This window comes from Pyxicephalus adspersus, chromosome W (assembly GCF_032062135.1).
Source record: "Pyxicephalus adspersus chromosome W, UCB_Pads_2.0, whole genome shotgun sequence".
Taxonomy (NCBI): Eukaryota; Metazoa; Chordata; class Amphibia; order Anura; family Pyxicephalidae; genus Pyxicephalus; species Pyxicephalus adspersus.
The window spans coordinates 3672959-3692852 of NC_092870.1; the positions used below are offsets into that span (position 1 = coordinate 3672959).

The 19894-nt window shown below is 41.0% G+C and overlaps 1 protein-coding gene across 5 annotated transcripts in view; it reads right to left on the reverse strand.

The window, feature by feature from the left end:
* LOC140342835 (zinc finger C4H2 domain-containing protein-like) overlaps window positions 1–19894 on the reverse strand; it is an 83693-nt gene that overhangs the window by 34771 nt on the left and 29028 nt on the right. The window contains exons 1-2 of one of the 5 annotated variants that reach the window (XM_072429200.1): window positions 12928–13264; window positions 12782–12847 (exon numbers count right to left, since the gene is read on the reverse strand). The exons of 1 other annotated variant lie outside the window; for it this stretch is intronic. Coding sequence is in view for 2 of the 4 variants with exons in the window: in XM_072429197.1 (XP_072285298.1) it covers window positions 17493–17689 (197 nt within the window). In the remaining 2 variants the exon portion in view is untranslated. Of the gene's footprint in view, window positions 1–2024; window positions 2130–12781; window positions 12848–12927; window positions 13265–17492; window positions 17705–18919; window positions 19360–19894 lie in introns of those variants that run through there. 3 more of the 5 variants (XM_072429198.1, XM_072429197.1, XM_072429199.1) reach the window with 3 other exon arrangements.

Sequence of the window (19894 nt, forward strand, 5' to 3'; positions counted from 1 at the left end):
GTTTTTGGAGCAATTTTCTCTTCCAGCAAGCTGTACAGGTGATGGATGACCTGGCGAGACAGGCGGAAACGCCTTTTGACATCCAGGTCACGCAAACTTTTCAGGCGGCTACGCTCCAAGAAGATGCGTGGTGCCCGGACCGTTTGTGAAGCATGAGCTTGCTCCTCTGGTTGCTGTTATTGCTGCTGCTGCTCTTCTTCTGTTATGACAAGGAAAGTGGTGTTTAATGTCACAACAGCAGTTGTAAAGAGCAACTCTAGTTCCAAATTCAGATCCATGACAACAGCAAACAAAATCCTTGAACCGGCGACATTTAAATGCATACGCGTTGCGTGTGTACGAGTTGTGTGCGTGCGCACGTACTGAATCCCTATAAATTTGAACAGAGCTTCCTAGCCATTCTGGTCACGCAAACCAAAACTTTAAAAAAAAAAAAAGACAAAACAGAAAAAGAACGAACCAGAAGACTGCTACAAGATAAACAACAAGTAAGAATACGCCATTGACTTTATTCCTCTAAAAAATGTTTTGGGTGTGTTGTCCCATAACTCTTTTATTTTGTTACTGCTAGTTACATGGAGCCAAGGAGAATGGCCACCACCACTGCCGCCACCACCACCACTGTTGCTGCTGCTGGCGGCCCCACCACCACTGTTGCTGCTGCTGGCGGCCCCACCACCACCCCATGGTCTTCACTCCATAGACCAGCAGGCAGCTCCCTCAGGCCAGCTAGGTTGCTCTGTGAAGCAGGCCAAGTAACATCTAGGCCCCTGGCCCCTCAACCTGCCACCTGGAACAATGTGTTCCATTTGTGTTTTTTTTTTGTTTAGGGTCCCTCAGGTGGACATTTACCACAAGCAGAAGAGGAGACACCTGAGGTTTCCGTAAGCAACCCATGTTTAATGTATAGGATTTAGAAAAAATGTGTCTAACATTTTGTCTAACATTTGTTGATGTTTCAATGTCAGGATGCTGTCTGCATAATGTTATGATAACCCACAAAGTTGTATGATATTGTAGTAATTTTTTATTTTCCTTTATAGCAACCAGTGGATGCAGGTAGATTGGGTCAACCCAGTGTGGCAGCCAGCTTCTAAACCTTACTCAGAGGCTGGTTGGCCATTTTGATAGATTAGTGGAATCAAGGATGCCTGGCCCAAGTTCAGATAATTTGGAACCGGTCCTTGCGCTCCTACATGAAAACATAAATCAAAATCCTCAGGACCGAGAATTTACCAAGAACAAACTGGCGGCCGAGCATCGTCTGATAGAATCAGTCCAACAACAAATCGGCCACTTTGGGTGCCTACATGTTAAGTGAATCCCTGGGCCAACAATCTCCCCTACATCAGGCAATTATTCACAGGCTGGGTTGGCAAATCCCAAAAAGCCCTGCTGGCCCCCATCTCCTGCAGAGCAGGCTCCATTCTTCTCCCCGGCTCAACCCTGTGCCCCTGCCAGGCCAATGAGTGGCCCAGCCAGCCCACCCCGTGGCCCTGGCCACCCTCGCGCCCGTGCTGTGGGGGTGTCCCGTGGCCGAGGCCAGGAAGTGGGCGGGCTGTTAGCCGGGCTGGTAAAGTGGGCCGTGGCCGTGCCAGGTTTGGGCAAAGTATGTAAATGGATGCTGGGTGCCAGGTGAGAACATTCACATTCTTCCTGTGATTCTTCACTCAATTTTTTCAGGACTCCATGAGATCGCCAGTGTGGGTTTGAGTTGGTATCCTGTGTGAAGACACTTGTTTGCATAAAATTTATAAATATCTCTATTTTGTGTTTGCCAATGTCCACAGGTTAGTAACCCTCGCAATTTGACACTTTACCTATCTAAGTTTGTTTTGATGCGGCCCAAGTATGCTCCAAATGCAGTTTTGCTATCTACTCCCCGAAGAATGTTCCAGTTTGTAAATTTGTCAAAGTGATTCTAATCAAGTATGAAGTCTCAGCTCAATACTCTACAAGTAGTCCAAACATTTTTTAAAAGTACTGTCCTTTTAAAAACCAAACAAATGAAAATATAAACTTACCAGGAGGATGTCTGCCATGTCACCGGGGTTGTGGTGGCGGTGTTGGCGGTGGTGGGGGGCTCAGAAGCTCCTCAGGAGGGCTGGCTGCCTCCCTCGATGTGGAAATGGCTGTTTGTAGAAGGAGACCAAAAAAATGAGAGGTAAGTACTGACCAAATGTAACAGTATAATATACAGCTAGTTCTTAAATTGCACAGTGCTAAAGAATTCAAGTTATGTCATCTCATCTGACTGTTTTGCTGTTTACATTGTGCCAAACAAGAAAGAAAGGTTATTCCTGGGGCCAAGCTAATTATGGCTATGGAACTAAAGTGATGCAGCTTGTTGGCAATGAAGGTTGTGGGTTTTCACAAGGAACAAACGTGGCTAAGTGACATTTAACCTTTGTCTTCTGTTAAAAGCTGCCTAGACATGAAGCTAGTCATACACTCCTAATGATACTTGATGGAGCTAGGCCTAACAAACTATCTCCTAGTTTATAATAATTGTTCTAAAGGAATGTTCACAATAACTTGTGTCCTGTGGAGGAGATGCTGGTGGCAAGGGGGCTGCAGTAGCTGTAGATAAAAAATGAACAGCATAAGTAAAAGTGGGTGGGCAGTTAAGGTGAATAGATTAATGCTGAACTTCTAAATGATACTTTTTGCCTACGTAAAAAAATTGTGAGCAAACATTTGTCAGTACAACTATGGACAACTAAACAACTCATGTCTATTTCTAGTCATGCTAGCCAACAACCTAGAAAGAACCTCCATTTCATGCATGATTAATGACTGGAAGCTATATGAAATCCTGCTAGATCTTTCTTTATATTTGAACAAAATTTGTACAAAATATGTGCATGTACATAGTTGTGAACAGCCAACTTTTTGTGTGGACCTCTACGCAGCTCTCATCTGCAGCTCTAATCCATTGAAAGAACAATAGAGAACGCTCCATTCTCAGCTGTCATCCGTGCAGAGGATTCCAGCTGCCGATAAGAGCTGGGCAGTGAGAAGAGCGCAGCTAGAATGAGATGGGGACACAGGCTCTCCCTCCCCCATTCTATAGCTGTGCTGTGGCTTCTATATAAAAAAACTACTTGGTAAAATATATCCACTCTGTGGGCATGTGTAACAACATCCTGGGCACAGTGTGATATCTGTGTGTGGGAATTCTGCATGTCATATCTTGCAGCCTATGAGGCCACTCATAGATAATAGTCCCAAAATATCTACACAATCTCAGGTCACCAAATTACAAGCATTTGAAGATATGGGGATCCCAATTGCAAACACTATAGAAAAACCTACATTGGGAATGCTTTTTCCAAAGCAAGTGCACATAGGAGTCCTTAATTGAAAAAGTGGCAGCCCGGGCCCACTTACATAGCAATGACCAAGTGTCCCCCGACCTGAACCCACATTTTCTGGTTTATGCACCTCACCAATCCAAATAAATTTGGGTTCCTTGAAATGTAGGTATAAATTTCAGCCCAATGGCCCGGGGGGCATGAATGGCCCTTTTTGCCTTTTGCCTCCTAGATGCACTTGCTTTTTATACAGCAACAACCTCCAAGAAATGTGGTTCCGTCGTAGCTAGTAGGATCCTCAAAATTTCAAGTAGTTTAGGAGGACATCTGAAGGATTAAAGACAGTGAGTTCTTAGGCTGAGGAATAAGAGAAGCAGCCTTAACACACATTGAAATGTGCAAACATGCATGATGCATAAAACACATTGAAATGTGCAAACATGGAAAAAATGTATGCTTATTGTAGTAAAAATAATCCCCCTCCCCGCCCCCGCTAAAACTTAAAAAAAAAAATCACTTACCTTAATAATAAAGCGCAGGTCCCTCTCTTCAAACAATGGGTGCGGCATGATGATAATACAGATATGAAACTTCCTGGTTTACTCCCCCCTACAGTAAAACCATGCATTTGCACGTACGCCTGCCGTATGTGCATCATTACCCGCTTGTAGCCGGTGTTCCGCATAGGTACGCGCATATTATTTTATAATAATATACTTTTTGTATATATTTTTTTTTGTTATGTTTCACTTTGAGCCAAACATATGTTCTTGCTTTTCAAGCCTTTCAGGGTGTTTATTCAGTTTGAATTGCATGTTAGACCTTGCCCAACTATATATTCACTTACCTCAGCTTGGTAGTGGAAGCACATAAAGGGGGTTTCCTCCTTTAACTTGGCTTTATGTGCACTCATGTCTATACATACATGAGTGCATATGAAGCAAAACAAGCAATATACACAAAAAAAATACAAACTTACCTTAATGAGGTCTGTGCAAAAGTGCAGTGCATTTTTCAACTGATAAAACAGTTCAGGTGCACGTAGCGGGTCTGCCGTGGCGCACAACTATGAGCTACACGCGACTGAACTGAACGCGCACAACTATGCGCATCAAACAACTGAGTTTTAATAAGACAATTGTGCTGCTTTTTAGCCTTACACATAATTCAGAGGAAGGAATAGCTTAAAAACAATCACAATTGTCTTTTTAAACTGTGTGTCCTGGGAGATTGGAAACGAGATCACATGACAAACCCCCAAAAAACAAACAACAACATTTTAGAAATAACTTTATTCAAAAGAAACTTTTGCTAAAAGGTCACAATAAAATATAAAAACACATCAAAACCAGAAAAAAAAACATCATTTAACCATCACTAAACTTTACACTAAATGACAAAAAAATTAAAAAGAACAAACGAAACACATGTAAACCCACACTTCCATGTAAAGCCAAAATACTTCAAAAATGGCCCAACAAATATTGCATTCAAAAAATACTTACCAAACCAATATATATATATATATATATATATATAATAATATTTTTTTATTATTATTATAATAACTATAGTAATTACAATTATATTTTTATATATATATAAAACAGCAACAGTTCCATCAGCAAGATCACACGACTCGGTTTATCCCAGTGGGAGTACCCTTTTCCATATCATCTAACTGGGAAGAGTCAGGCAGGGAGAAGCTGGCATTTCTTTACGTGTATCCAGAAAATGTCAGCGTCCGCACTCAATTTTATGATATCTGGAGTTAACAATTATACACTGATCTCAACCAATCAATTCGTTACATGACCATTGCTAGCTCATTCTGACCAAACTTCCTTCTTACATTATAATATGAAAAAACTTGCAAATGTTAGTATGAGAATATATTTTGTATATTACCAGTTGCTTTCTTTCTCATGACCCATCGGGGCATACCAGCCATAACTTCCCAACCTAGTGTGGAAAGGAGGACACAAGGGCATTGTGGTCATGGGAGGGGATTTTAATATCCCGCTCAATCCGCTACTTGATACATCTAATGGCAGGTCCCCAGTCCCATATAAAGTGCTTCGGAAAATGAAACAATTGCTACAGTCCATGCAGTTAGTTGATGTCTGGAGGTCCCTCTGCCCCCTGGAACGGGACTACAGTATTATAAATACTGTATAATACTGTATAATAATAATACACGTTCTATTCCACGGTGCACCAGAAATAATCTAGAAATCGATTATTTCTTTCTTACACAATCTGATTTATTCAGGGTTGACCGGTAACAATAGGTACCCAATCATACTTTTGACCATGCGCCTGTCACGCTGTCATTGACGGGACTGTATAGCAGACACCAAGATTGGTGCTGGAGGCTGAATCTCACAATTCTCACTGACCCGGTTTTGAAACAGAGAATAGAAGCGTTTGGTCACCTATTTCCAGGACAATGTCACACCTACTATGTCCCCTATGACAGTGTGGGAGGCTCATAAATATTTTATCAGAGGGGAACTGATTAGAATAGGTTCTCAGTAAAAGAGAGAGGAAGACAGGAGGCTGTCCATTCTACTGCAGAAGTTACCTGACCTGGAGAGTGCACACAATCATTGTCGCACCAGACAGCACAAGAATTGCAACAGGCCAGACTTTACCTCAAAGCCTTGATAGATGAAAAGGCAAAGAGGATCCTCCTTTTCAAATCCAAACTCTATTATAAGGAGGGCAACAAGAGTGGTAGGGTATTGGCGAGGGCACTTCGGGAATACCAGGCAGCCTCTTATATATACGAGCTGTTACAGCCAAATGGCCAGGTCACATATTGTGCCAGGCAGATAGCGGAGTGTTTTCATAATTATTACTCAGACCTGTATAACCTGCCTGAAACCCGAGAAAATGCTAATAATGCCTCCAGAAAAATGCTGATAAAAACCTCTCACCAAAAGTGAACTTCCTAAGCTGTCAGAGGATGAGGCCGATAGTCTTGAACAGCTGTCCTCCGGATAGTGTCTAATTAGCAGCAGCTGTTCCCACCTTGCTTTAGCTGCTCTGCTGGCTCTGGACTTAGGGGAGTTGCCGAGCCCCTCCTGCTAATCGATTCTCACCTGTCCTTCTAGTCCTCGTCCAGCTAGCCTGTCAGTCTCCCTATATATGCTAAATGTCAGACACTTATTGCCTCAGCAATAGGTGTTACTACCTGAGGGAAGTAGAAATGGGAAGTTGCTGGATAGAATAGACTTACAGGGTCTGACAGGAGAGGGACAAGAATTTCCATGGTGGACAATATCTGCAGATCAAACACTACATTTACACCCTCGATTCTAGGGTCAAACTACCCACACAACATACGCTTTTTGAAAGATATTGCTCTGAGGCTATTCCTCTTCCACACACAACTTCTTTGATTTACGCTTATCTGAACCAATCGACTCCAGACTGTTCCCAAAGATTTAGATAAAAATGGGAACAGGAGCCTAATACCCATTTTACAGACGCGCAATGGGAGAGGGCTTGGTTTCTAGCACACAAATGTTCAATCAGCACGAGACTGCAGGAAAATGCTTACAAAATTCACACTAGTACTGGACCCCAGATAAGATCCACAAATTTGCCCCTCAGAAGCCTAATAACTGTTGGGCTGTGGAACGGATGTGGGCACTATGTCCCATATCTGGTGGTCATGCCCTAAGATACAGGATTTCTGGAGAGAAATTGCTTGCTTTAGTCAACTTATCACTTGACACACACTGCCACTGAGACCACAAGTATGTCTTCTACATTTACATAACATGTCCCTGAAAAATACAAAAAGTCCTTGACACTCCACTTATTTAATGCAGCACGAAGTGTTATTCCTCTGTTTTGGAACTCCCGAGAGACACCTACGGTGCAACTCTGGTTGAGCAAAGTGAACTCTGTCTATTTGAAAAAAAATTGTAGGGACAGCCAGAAGTAAGCTTAGCGACAGGAAGCATTAAGTTAATGCCACTACTGTGCTCTCGTCATGTACTTTTGGATACAACATAACACAGAAAGGGTAGTTTCATATTGATGTGTGTTGTGTGAGGGCAGCCTATTCATTTTAACGGGATGCTCAATACACAGAAAAATTGTGCATGCTGCTGTAGCAAAGAGGTTGTAGTTTGTTTACCATTTCCTCATCCAAGTGAACTGCTGGCTAGGAGAAGACACTACAAGTAGCTTCTACCCGCAGCAGCCTCATGTAAAATTAATGGGGGTAGCAGTAAGCGCTACAGTACCATCCACTGCTATGCTTTGTCAAATTGGTGAAGCAGTGCAAATAATTGGGAGGCTAATAAGGTGCCAGCCGCCAGGAACTGCAGTTGGGATCATTTGATGCTGAGATAAGTTTGAACCTACCTTGAGGCAATTTTCAAACTGGCCATAAGGTTGTGGTGTGGTTACTTGCTTTCACCATTGACCTGTTGCATGTAGCTTCTCCCCAGGGCAGCCCAATAGAGAATAAATGGGGGCAGCAGTGAGTGGAACAGTACCACTGTGCCAGCCACTAGGAGCTGTGGGGATCTCTCAATCCCAAAGTAGATCTGAACTTGCCCTTAGTTTGTTGCACTGCAGTGCATTGGCAAGGTCTTGAGTGTAAGGGTACATACACAACGCTCAGGTGACAGGAGGAGAAAAACTTGCTTGAAGTGCAGTGTGGCAAATGTATGTAAAACAAAACTATCTTTACAGAATTAAAAATGATTTGGCAGGCAAAACAGTAAGCATTTTTATAAAAAAACAAACTTGGCAATTTAACCGTTAGCCTGGAGGTCTGCTTACAAAAGATGTAAACCATATCTTAATGGCATTTGTTTTGCAAAAGCACTGTGCATTTTGGCTTTAAAAAATAAAATAAATTTTAACCTTTTGTTACAAGTGCTAATGATCTCCAGTAGCTGCTTCCTGAATACATACAGTGGTGGCGGCATCATCTCTCATCATCATTAGGTTTCCTAATAGTGCCTAACAGTGGACCATGCCTGCAGCATGTGTGTTGAAACACAGGAATCTGAGTGGGAAACAGATTACAGTGTTGTCATTCCATAGGATGAAGTGTGTAAACAAGGACAGAATCACCAGATAAATTTTTAATGAGAGTTGCAGGTTAAAAATTATGTAAAGTACATTGCCATTACATTAAGGTAAGATTTATATACAAGATTACCGCATGGGTTTACATATTCTTTAACAGTAGATCACTCTAAAGAAAACAATAGGTACATCCATGGATAGATTAAGACTAAGGAGTTATTTTATTGGGACCAGGGTGACTTTTTTCCCCCCCATTAATTTCTAGTTTCTGCTTGCTTTTTTAAAATAGTGATTTTTACATTCGGTCTAGCCACTTCCAATGCATACTAATATTCAGAGCATGACCTACTGATGGGAACCTACACTGCATTGTGGGAAATTCACCAGATAATAACAAACACTAGCAATGTCATTGCTAGTTACAGCATAGTTACAGACAGAATACAGAGTGAGAGTGTGTGTGTGTGGAAATTTAAAATGTCATTCAGCAGATCTAAGTCATTTTTGTACAGAGATCCACACCGAATAACATACATCCCTGTGTAAGAACTGGAATTTTGCCGAGTCTTGAAGTTAACTATTTTTGTGCTTTTGTTATGTTTTGTAGATGATTGAATTATGTTGAGACTAATTGTACTCTTCTTATCAGTAAACTCCACATTCAGCTCACAATTACAACCACCCTGCCCCAAAGTACCCCATACAATGGGGTGGCAAACCACATCAAGCATAGGGATGCCCACAGGAAGACTCCACCACCACTATGTTACAAATCTCTGACCAGGCTGATGAAAACCCAATAATCACATTAAAAGTAGAACAATTTCTGATAGACTTCTTAGTAGACACAGGAGCGACTTGTTCTGTCCTCCGATCCTGGTCAGGTCCATCTACACCTGGTGGGCCCTCTGTGGGAATAAATGTCATCACCCCTACAGGACGCACACCTCATATTCCCATATGTACAGTACATGGAGAATACATTACACATCACTCATTCAAGGTATTACCTAGTTGTCCAGTTAACCTGTTAGGAAGAGACCTGATGGGATCTCTGGGAATGTCACTGGTTGTTGACCCAAAGGGAGGGATTAATGTCAATACAACCTTGCAACTGGCTTTATTGAATTTTCCAGTTCCCAAAAGCACATGTGGCGTGGGATTCCTGGACTGCACCCCATATACAGCACTCACAAAACCACATACACCAATATACCAAAAGCAGTATCTTTAACTAAAGGCAAGGAAGATTCCTTAGCACCCATGATTCAATCTTTTTGCCAACAAAGTATACTGAAGAAGACCTGCCCTCCTTACAATACTCCAGTAAATCCTGTCAAAAAAGCCAGATGGCTCATACCGCTTTACACAGGATCTCAGAGCCATCAATGAGCTGGTTACGCCCTGGACACAAGTCATGTCAGATCTTAGTACCATCCTTATAGCAGTAGCGCCTGAGACCCAATATTACAGGGTTATTGATTTGGCCAATGCATTTTTCTCCATGCCATTGGCACCTGAGACTCAGCCCCCTATGGCTTTCATTTTCATGGAACAGTATATACCTGGTGTTGCTTGCCCCAGGGTTTTGTTGACTGACCCGCAGTTTTGCCCTCCTGCAGGTTCTTGTCAACTTGCAGCTGCAGCATGGTTCTACTTTACTACAATATGTTGATGATTTATTGTTGTGTAGTCCCCTGCAGGAGGCATGTCAGAAGGATACAGTTTCATTGTTGTGTTTTTTGGGGAATGCTTTGAACCCCAGGATCCCGGCTGCTACCCTCCAGCCGTGTACATGCCATTACCAGTCTGCCTCGCCCACAGACAAATAAACAGCTGCTCAGTTTTCTTGGCATGATCAATTTTTGCAGACACTGGATTCCTGACTGCTCGTATTGGAACTTACAGCTCTGTCCCAGTACCACCCCCAGTGCCCCTAACAACATTCAATGGTTACCTGAAATGGCTAAAGCATATTTGATGTTAAAAGAATCCCTGACCTCTGGCCCTGCATTGGGAATGATGAATTTCAATGTACCGTTTGTTTTGTATGCTAGAGAAATGTGTAAAACCATGGCTGCTGTGCTTGCTCAGATGCACTCAACACATAAGAGCACAAAGGTTGTCTGGTTATGAAGTTATCCCAACATCCACTGCAGGATTAAGTGTAAAATATGCTCCTGCAACCAGCGGTCCTGTCGCTGTGCTCAATGCCCTCTTAGGCCTTAAAGGGCAGGGGGATGTAGTGCCGGAGTCACACTCATGTATCACTGAAATACATAACACATCAACACCACGTTCAGACTTATCCACAACACCCATTCCTCCAGCAGAAAATGTTTCTGTAGACGGATCTTGTTGCTGACCCTCTGTTAAACTCTTCCCAAGCCGCAGAATTGATAGCACTCACCAGAACCTGTGAAATTATGGAAGGAAAAGCTGTAAACATATTCACTGACTCCCGCTATGCTTTTGGAGTCGTACATGATTTTGGGGCCATTTGGCAGCGAAGAGGTTTTACCACAGCTGATGGAAAACCCATTCAGCACTCCGCATTAATTTCAAAACTTTTACAAGCCATTCACCTCCCCAATCAAATAGCCATTGTCAAATGTCATATAGAATATGTTCTACTTCTCCTCACTCTATGGCCCTAATTCATCAAGCAAAATCGGACGCTCGCTCGCGCATTCGTATTCGCGATCCGAAATCGTAAGCTCTCGCCCCCAAAAAATCATTCTTTCTAATGGCACACATATTACCCTTAGCCCTAAAAAAAAAATGTTTGCGCTGTTTAAATGTCTTAAACATTTATGTGCGCTAAGAAAAAAGCATATTTTTAAATCACTTATTTTTTTCCTGTTAGGCAAGAGTTAACCGAGTTCAACTCCTCTCCATAGGCGCCTATGTAAAAGCTTCAGATGCCTTGTCGGAGAAGCCCCTCGCGGGGGTCGCGGGACTATCTTGCGAATGACCGCGCGTGAAGCCATCGGACTAGATTTTCTCACAAAAATCACAAGCACACACGCGTTCTTTTGTTTGCTTCTTATGTATATGTGTGTGTGTATATATATATGTATATATATATATATATATGCAGCTGTAATCTAATCGCCTTAATTGGCAGATTCGCGACCCCTATTGCTCATTATTATCAAGGCAGGAATCCGGCTGGCAGTGAGGAGGCGAGTGTACGAGCGCACTCGACTCCGGACCGCGGGAAACCGGCTCGCTGGAAGCGCAACAGTACACGCGAGCGCGGATTTCATTGATGAATCAGGGCCCATGAATGTATATGTGTAGTTAAATTAAAGTAAGCCACCTAGGTAATGTTCAAATGTAAATGGGTGGGTAAAGAGGTTTAGGGCTCAGAGGTTTTTCATGCAAAAAGTGAAGTGTATTGGTTGATCATTTAAAACATAAGCCATCTAATACACATAAACAAATAATATTTGTTCTTATGTCCTGTTAACATTTCAGAAAACAGAATATTTGTACATACTATACATAGTGAGTTTCATCAAAGGGTTATTAACGTAACCGCGTAACCGTTCAAATGACCCTGCCGTGGCGCGCAATAATCCGACGCGTTTCGCTAAGTAAGGTTTCCTCAAGGATAGATATTAATGCGTGCTTAACGGTCTATATGTATAGAGATGTAACATGTCAGGAATATACAAATTGAAATAAAAACTGAATCATAATGTAAACATTTTGAAATAATAAATCAAATAAAATTCATCATCATAATAAATGTAAATATAAACATAGTGCCCAAGACCATAACAAAAATGAAAATTACTAAAACAGTGGTTATAATGCAAATAATCTATGAGTACAGCTGGTATTGGTATATCTCTGGGTATGTTTAAAGGAAATAATTCAAACAATGTTTTCAGATTCTAAGGCTCTACAAAGAGACATCCATAAATGATGTATATATTTTTTACTCACGTTCCCGTAGTTAGGAACATGCCCCACATAGGGGAGTGTATATGTAGAGTCACTGCTGGTGATAATGCTAGATGTAAATATTAAGGTATGATTAGGTATAATGGTATAGAAATAGGTCAGATTGGATAGGTGAAGGTTGGTATATACATACATACCCAATGTTTGATATAGTAGTTTAGGCTTTTCCAAGATAAATTAACAGAGTATAGGTATGTCTGCTAAGTCGTGCGAGAATTGGTCCTTGCATCCGTCAGCAAATGTTAGTAGGAGTAGGTAGGATAGAAGGTGTCTTCCTTAAGAGTTTATGTTTGAAGGGTGAATTTGCCGGAATCAAGGTAAGTAAGATGTGATTAAATCTTCCTGGAGACAGTAGGTGGTATGGGTTGTAAGTGTGTTATATACATAAGTAGACAGCTAGATAGGTAAGGAGTTATTAAAGATAAATAGGGTGGGTTTACCTTGAGAGTATAGGTATACCAAGCCACTTGATGATGTAGGGTTGGGTAGGATAGAACGGTGCCTTCCTATAAATAGATGATTATATTTTGTAGAAGAGGTATGTCTAAGATTGTCACTTAAATAGTTTAGGGTTGGTGAAAGTTACCTTTAAGATATGGAATTATTGGATCACTTGCAGAGATCAGCAGCGTTTAGTTATGAATGAAGGTATACCAGGTCACAAGGTGGATAGGGCAGGAGGACGCCTTCCTATAAATAAACAGTTATATATATTTATCTTTAAATGAGGTGCATTTAAAATTATAACTTGTATTGTTTAGGGTTGGTGAAAGTTTACCTTTTGACTGTAGGTTTTGATAGGTCACTTGCAAAGATCAGCAGCGTTTGTAAATGAAGAATGTTCTAGTAAATGTGCGCCTGAAGTGGCATCTTGAAGAGCACGAGGGAGGAGGAGAGAGCGCGCCCATGTTGTGAGCGGGCACCCAACCCCTCCCCTCCGACCGATTGGCCAAAAATCGTCCGTAAAAAAAATTACCAACGACACCGACGAACGAGGATAGTCGTTGGAAACAGTTCTACACCCTGTTCCAGCACAGTTCTACACCCTGTTCCAGTGCAGTACTTCATCCTGTTTGTTCCAGCGCAGTACTTCATCCTGTTTGTTCCAGCGCAGTACTTCATCCTGTTTGTTCCAGCGCAGTACTTCATCCTGTTTAGTTCAAATTTAAAACTTACCTGCCAGTCAAGTATAAATAAGTGACACACACACACAAATTGTTTTGTAATAAATATTTTTACTAAAAAAAGTATAAAAATAAAAGTAAAAAACTATTAATATAAAAAGTTTTCTAAAATGTTTTTTTTTTATAATTTTTCTATTATTGTGTGTACAATATCTTTGAACGATCGTGTCGTTATCTGTATGTACAGGATCGGTGCTATACGATCGTTTGCAGATATCGTGCAGGATCGTTCGTCGTTCGTTTACAAACGATAATAATTGGAAGTGTGTATGCAGCTTTAGAGAATCCCTGTGACGTCACCGGGGCTCCACAATGCTGGGGGAGGGGGCGGGACGAATGTATCCGCCCTTTTCCCTTCCATTCGGTGATCCTCCCCGACATGGGGCGGATCATACAGAGGACAGGATGGCCAGCGCAGCGTGTGCTACACACAAGCCTGAGCGCCATATAGCAGTGGCGCCCCGGTCCTCTGCAAGTCCCAGTGGCAACCAGGGGGGTTCTAGGGTGATTTCCTGAAGGGATGCAAGGACCTAAATGTATAAAGTGTTGTAAAACGTTACTGTGAGATTTAATATTTGTGAGTTCAACATAATGGCATATATATTACAATAAATATTAGGATCTACCAAGAGAATACTGTCATTTTATGGTACATTGCAGTGTTGCAATCAGAGAACAGATAATACAGAGTTTAGACAGACATATTATGCATAGAAGGAATATACACAAAAAGGGTATAGTGAATATATGCAGAGTCCCTGTGGGGATAAATAATAAATCATAATAATATATTTTCAATATACATAGTTCATTACTTGTGAATATTTGATATATAAGTAGGAGGGTGTAATGAAGTGTAAGAACCTGTTGTTCGTGTCATATCTGGATTAAAGAAAAGATTTGAAACTTACTGCTTCATTCAAGCCCGGTGGGTATTAAGATGTACTATCCATTTTGTTTCTACCTGAAGGAGTTTTTTATCCAGGTCGCCTCCTCTAAGGTTTGGAAGTATGTGTTCCAGACCAAAGAATTTGAGAACTTTTGGGTTGTATTGGTGCTTAATGCCTACATGATGGCATACGGGTGTAACTATTTTGTCCACTTCAATGGAGTGTATGTGTTCATAAATCCTCTTTTTGAGTGGTCGTATCGTGTTTCCTATATAAAAGGAGCCGCAGATGCAGGTAATCATATAGATTATGCCTCTAGTATTGCAGTCAATGTATGTGTTGGGTCTATAGTTATTACCATTCCGTAGGGTGATTTTACATGATTCCTGGATCCACATACATTGGCTACAGTGTCCACATTTAAATATGCCTTTGGTAGTTAAAGTTGCAGTATGAGGGGGATCATCCTCAAGGTTAGGTTGATAATGACTGGAGGTTAAATGGTCTTTGAGTGATTTGTGGTTTGTTGCTGAGAAATTTGCTGACTTTGGGCTCAGCTAGGAGAATATGCCAATTTTGGGTAAGGGTATTGGTAATCAGTTTGTGGTTTTCATTATAGTAGGTGATCAATCTTACTGTGTTAGGTGCCTCAGTATGTTATTTTGAAAGGTCTTTTCTTTCATAATTCATGGCTCTATTATAGGATCTTTTGAGTAGGTTTTTGGAGTAACCGCTATGCAGTAGTCTTTCTTGTATTAGTTTGGCTTTATACTTAAGTCTGATTAATGGCTACAGTTTATTTTCAGTCCCAGGTATTGGCCAAAAGGTATGCTTTCAATCAGAGGTCTGGGTGTGCGCTTTGCGCATGTAAAATTGTGTTTCCCACTCTAGGTTTCCTAAAGAGTGTTGTTGTGACTGTATTATTGGTGTCTATTTTAATAAAAAGGCTTGGTATACCTATACTCTAAAGGTAAACCCACCTTATTTATCTTTAATAACTCCTTACCTATCTAGCTATCTACTTATGTATATAACACACTTACAACCCATACCCCCTACTGTCTCCAGGAAGATTTAATCACATCTTACTTACCTTGATCCCGGCAAATTCACCCTTCAAACATAAACTCTTAAAGGAAGACATCTTCTATCCTACCTACTCCTACTAACATTTGCTGACGGATGCAAGGACCAATTCTCGCACGACTTAGCAGACATACCTATACTCTGTTAATACATCTTGGAAAAGCCTAAACTACTATATCAAACATTGGGTATGTATGTATATACCAACCTTCACCTATCCAATCTGACCTATTTCTATACCATTATACCTTATTATTTACATCTAGCATTATCACCAGCAGTGATTCTACATATACACTCCCCTATGTGGGGCATGTTCCTAACTACGGGTACGCGAGTAAAAAAAAATAATTTATGGATGTCTCTTTGTAGAGTCTTAGAATCTGAAAACATTGTTTGAATTACTAACTTCTTAAAGGACTGTTTGAATGATTTACTTTAAACATACACAGAGATATACCAATACCAGCTGTACTCATAGATTATTTACATTATAATCACTGTCATAGTCATTTTTATTTTCATTTTTGTTAGTCTTGGACACTATGTTTATATTTACATTTATTATGATGACATGTTACATCTCTATACATATAGACCATTAAGCATGCATTAAAATCTATCCCTGAGGAAGCCTTACGTGGCGAAACGCGTCGGATTATTGCGCGCCACAGCACGGTCATTTGAACGGTTACACGGTTACGTTGATTACCCTTTGATGAAACTCACTATGTATAGTATGTACAAATATTCTGTTTTGTGTAATGTTAACAGGACAGAAGAACAAATATTATTTGTTTGTGTGTATTAGATGGCTTATGTATCAAATAATCAATCAATACACTTCACTTTTTGCATGAAAAACCTCTGAGCCTCAAACCTCTTTCTTTTTCTCCACCCATTTACATTGTCAATTGTCAAGCACACACTTCTTCCAATTCCTTCGATGCCAGGGGCAACAGACTAGCAGATTTTTATGCCAAAGCCGCTGCTCGGTCTACCACACCCACCACTAGCCCCCCGATACACTTCTACTCGCCATCCCAGCTTCCACTGAAACCAACACACTTCTAACACAATTACAGTCCTTCGCCACCCCACAGGATATTGACTTCTGGGAAAAGGAAGGATTGACCTTAGATTCCTTTGAAATCTGGTCAAAAGGAGGGATAGTAGGGCTGCCCCAAATAGCAGTACCCATCATTTTCCAAATCCATGGCATTAAAACCACAACACAAGAAATAAACAAGCCATTTTGTGCCCAGAATTTAAAGGAACACACACAAGCTATACTTTCCTGTTGTTCAACATGTGCCAGAAAAAATGTGCAAGGGAAGAAAACAGGACAACATGAACATTTGTTACCTACACAGGGTAGCTAAGATACTATGCAAAGAGATCATCCCCAGATTTGGATGCCCAGTGAGAATAAGTTCAGACAATGGCACTCCATTCACTTCTAAAGTAACGCAGGAGATTTCAAAAATGATGAACATAGAATGGAAGTTCCACATCCCATATCACCCCCAGAGTGCTGGAGTAGTAGAAAGGATGAATAGGACATTAAAAGACAAACTTAGGAAAGCAACTGGAGGTACATTTTACAAGTGGGCCAACACCTACCATCCGTGCTAGCAGAAATAAGAATGACACCCAATCCAGTTAATAAGCTATCACCCTTTGACATTTTAAAGGGAATACCTTTTCCCACTCCCAGGGCTAAAGGACCCTTTAATTTTATTGCCTGGGGATCTCCAACAAATTCAGGATCAATATGTAGCTAAGTTAAATGAAAACCTTAACAGCAACTACGGAGATGTATCTCTTTCTTTTCCTCTCCCTACAGATCAACCGACGCACCCATTCAAGCCTGGAGACGTAGTGTTGGGTAACGCTCTGCACAAGTACAAATCCTTGGATAAGCTCTTTGGACCCCCGATCACCGTGCAAGCCATCACTAGAACAGCCGTGCTGACCAGTGGAGGACCCACCTGGATACACGCCTTAAGAGTGAAAAAGGCATCGGCCATCCAGCCCCAGGATGATGCTTCTTGATCCACAAGAACCAGCCCGGATGCTTGTCTGCAGTTTTGGAGCCCTGATGATCATATTCTGCCTTGTTTGGGTCACAACAACTTGCCACTATCACCCTCAAGATTTGCCCTTCATTTGTCCCCAAACAAACCATAACCTAAAGAATGACTCTACCCTGTCTATGCACTGGTGAGGATTTGAGTATAGTGGCAGGACTGATTTCCGTGGTAACATATGTGAACGTCTTGCCAAAGAAATATATATTAGCTCTAGCTTTTGCTTATCTGATATGCATAGTACTCAAGATATGTTAACGTCTTGTTTGATTGCTGTCTCCACTCCAGTCAACATACTTAGAGTCTTTAGCAATATCTACAATAACACTGATTGTTGTTACTGAAAAGTGATATATGTTTACTTCGTAACCCGTATACCATTTGCAATAACTGTAAAACCGATGATTCCCAGAAAAAATGTAAGATATTTACACATACTATAAATATTACCCAGGGAGATGTATGTTACCGTATGACTTGTAACCCCTCTGAAATACCCCACTGTAGGATGACAGTACTACAAAAAATCACTCAGCTTCCTCAAGTTATGTATGCCCAAGAACCTGAAGCTGTCTATTTGTATGTAAAGGAACAGAGGTATGAGGTCAAGTAGTTATCCTTTTTTGAAGCATAAAAAGAGGGAATGTAAGGAGCTGAGGAATTTTGCTGAGTCTTGAAGTTAATTATTTTTGTACTTTTGTTATGTTTTGTAGATGATTGAATTATGTTGAAGCTAGTTGTACTCTTCTTATCGGTAAACTAACGTCCGCTTCCCCCCTTTTTGCCTTGAAGCTCTCCCCTTCCTTCGGCCATTTATCTGTTCTCCTGACATGAATATCCTGTTCTAAGAGAACCACAAGGACATTTGTCATGTCTGCTAGTTGTCTGTAGTCATGCGATCATGCCTTTGAACTGGTATATAAGCTGTGTGCAAGTTTTGAGAGTGATCTAACTACATGCTTGAGTTGCCTGTGTTACGTGTTCTCCCAGCGTCGTTGTAAACGGAAGCCATCAGAGGGAGGGACAGCTGATCGGGGATCAGTAGGAGACTGCCTTAACACCCTGGAAACAATATTGAATAGGAACTACTTCTATGACAATTGATTGTAGGAAAAGGCTAGACTGCACCTGCCTCACATCAACATGCTGCATCACCATCATCTGCTCGACCACCCAAATCGTGAAGCTCGTGTGATCTACAATCGCTCAATACACAATGATCAGTAGTGATCATTGTTTCCGATCGCCGATATGATCTTTTTCCAGCTGGATTCTACATAAGATAACAATAGTCTACATACAGAACAGAATGCAGCGATTGCACGTACCTGATCTCCTTAATGCTCTCCAATTTACACATGATCTGCTCATCACCCATGCTCTGCACTTTACAACACAACGTCCACTGGAATGTGAAAAATACCAGCTACACAACACAATGGATTGAGATGTAAGCACAGCTCCAAACAAAGTGACGAGCCGCGGGGCTGCTGGGAAATGATGTTTTCTCTGTATAGCCAGCATCTGGGATCAAGGACTACATCTCCCTGAAGACACCGCGCCCTGCATGGCATCTACTTCCTGCAGGCTAGAGCTCTGCTACGCACAGTCTTCACCTATCTGTCAGAGCTAATGATGTGAGAGGTTGTCAGCGGAGGGAGGGCAGTGGTTTGTGAAGCGAGTTATCCTGCTGGAAAGAACGTTAATATGCTTGTTCTCGGCTGACTGTACCTTCCATTCATTAATGGCTTGTTAGTGTAAACAGTAAAATATAGAGGATTGGGCTATGAACATAATGATGTCTTCCTAATACCAACTGACAATAATTTATATTACACTCCTTCAACAAACAAACTGCTAGATTTGCAATTAGTCTACTTACCAAAAGAAAGATAAATATAATAATCTATCGAAGATTACAACATACTCTACAACAGATTGCAGAGCTTCCAACAAATATCTACATTCAACTTTAATCCAATCAAGTGGTAGAGAATCTATAGATGATCATGTCATCAGTTTCTGATCTGTGGCTACATTTAGATTCTGGATCTAGACTGGCTTACACTAGTTTAGTTATAAATGTTTTACTCTTTTTTTTTTTTTTTAACCATTACCCAATTGTACCGCTTGGAATGTTTTTTTTTACATTGTATTTAAATAGCTAATGTTTCATTCAGATTTCTAAATTAATCCAATATGAAAAATGGGCAGAGTTTGGTGATGGCATTAATAAGTAGAACCCTAAGAATACACCACTGCCAATATTGTAGGGATAGTGTTACTGAGATTCAGATTTAGAG